This window comes from Fonticula alba (genome assembly GCF_000388065.1).
Source record: "Fonticula alba strain ATCC 38817 unplaced genomic scaffold supercont2.4, whole genome shotgun sequence".
NCBI lineage: Eukaryota > Rotosphaerida > Fonticulaceae > Fonticula > Fonticula alba.
Window position 1 is genome coordinate 807,778 of NW_009242974.1, and position 1,480 is coordinate 809,257.

At 65.9% G+C, this 1,480-nt stretch overlaps 1 protein-coding gene across 1 annotated transcript in view; it reads left to right on the plus strand.

Moving 5' to 3' along the window:
• The first annotated feature begins 201 nt into the window (after positions 1-201).
• The window catches only part of H696_02709 (hypothetical protein), a 2,582-nt gene continuing 1,303 nt past the window's right edge, over positions 202-1,480 (plus strand). The window contains exons 1-3 of the mRNA XM_009496616.1: positions 202-435; positions 582-1,039; positions 1,200-1,311. Coding sequence (XP_009494891.1) covers positions 895-1,039; positions 1,200-1,267 — 213 coding nt within the window. The 5' untranslated portion in view covers positions 202-435; positions 582-894 and the 3' untranslated portion in view covers positions 1,268-1,311. The remainder of the gene's footprint in view (positions 436-581; positions 1,040-1,199; positions 1,312-1,480) is intronic.

Genomic DNA, 1,480 nt, shown 5'->3' on the forward strand with positions numbered 1-1,480 from the left:
CCCGCACTCCAACGGCCGCGCGGGGCCTCCTGCCTCCTCGCCTCTTGCCTCTATTTGCCTGCTTCTTTCTTTCCTTCTCCCCCCCCCCCCCTCCCCCGCCCCGGCCCCCCGGTCCCTCGCCCCCGCTCTCGAACGCATGCCATGATGCACACATGCTGACGCCACGGTCGCCCTCCCGGCTGCTGGGGCCGCCGTGGGCAGGTTTTCCTGAAATTCAAAACCGATGGCACCGGCAAGTTCCTGGACCTGACCGGGCTGCCGAGTGTGACCGAGCCGCATGACTTCGGTCTGTGGGGCTCGCCGGCGCACCCGGACGGCCTGGAGCGCTTCCGGGACCTGTGCATCCTGTCCGGGTGTGATTACCTGCAGAACATCAAGAACTTCGGCATCAGCAAGGCGTATGCCCAGCTGAACCGCCTCGGCTCGGCGGAGAAGGTGCGCGCTGTGCCTGTGTTTGCCTATGGCCGGCTCCGGGTGGTCTTGGGCGTCGGCACTTACATGGTATACACGTGCGGCCTCTTGGTCGGGCATGGCGCATCGGGGGTCCCGTCCCCGCGCCGACACATGCACCCGGGCGATAGGTGTTCCTGCATAACCGAAGCATCTTCCCGGCGGCGTACCAGCAGGAATTCCGCCGGGCGGCCACCTGCTTCCAGATGCAGCGGGTGTGGGACGTCCGGCGGCGCTGTTTGCGGTACCTGGGCCAGGACCCGGTGACCGGGGACGAGCGTGCGGCGCTGGCTGCGCAGCATCGAGACCGGCGGCATCGCCAGGGGGCCGGGCCCGAGCCCGGGGCCCGGGACTCGGCCCTCCGGGCGCCGGGGCCCGCGTCCAGTCTGGCGGCCGAGTGCGGCCGCTTCCTGCTGGACCGCCAGGGCGGCCGGCCCGCCGGCGATGCCTGCCCCTGTGGCAGTCGTCTGTCGGGAACGCCTCCCCTTCAGGAGGAGCCGTGCTGCGATTTGCCGGAGTCCTTGGCTCTTTGGCAGCGTGAGCGCCTTCATGCTGGCCTGTCGGAGGAGGACGATTTTTACATTGGCCCGTGCGTGCGGGCCTTGCCGTATTGCCTGCCCCCCCTTTTCCCCCTGTTGCCCGGGCTGACGACCCTCTCTCGCTCCCTCTCTCGGGCTGGCTGCTCCCGGCCGGGGCATGTGCTTGTGGGCGTGTGGCCGATGCGTCTGCCTGTCCACCATGCTGTGCAGGTCCCTGCCCGACTCGATTGTCGAGCAAATTGTTCTGGGCAATGTCGATCCCATCACGTTCGCTGTGATTGATGACTACTTCCCCTTTACTTCAGTGCGTCTGCCGGTGGTGGTATGTGTGTGTGTGTGTGTGTGTACAAGTGTATGCCCCCGCGCACAGATGCATGCGTATGCAACCACACACACACACACACACACACACACACACATGGATTCAAACGCATTTCCCGGCACCGACTGACACTTGGCCCTTTTTTTTTGACATACATCCAGGATACCGA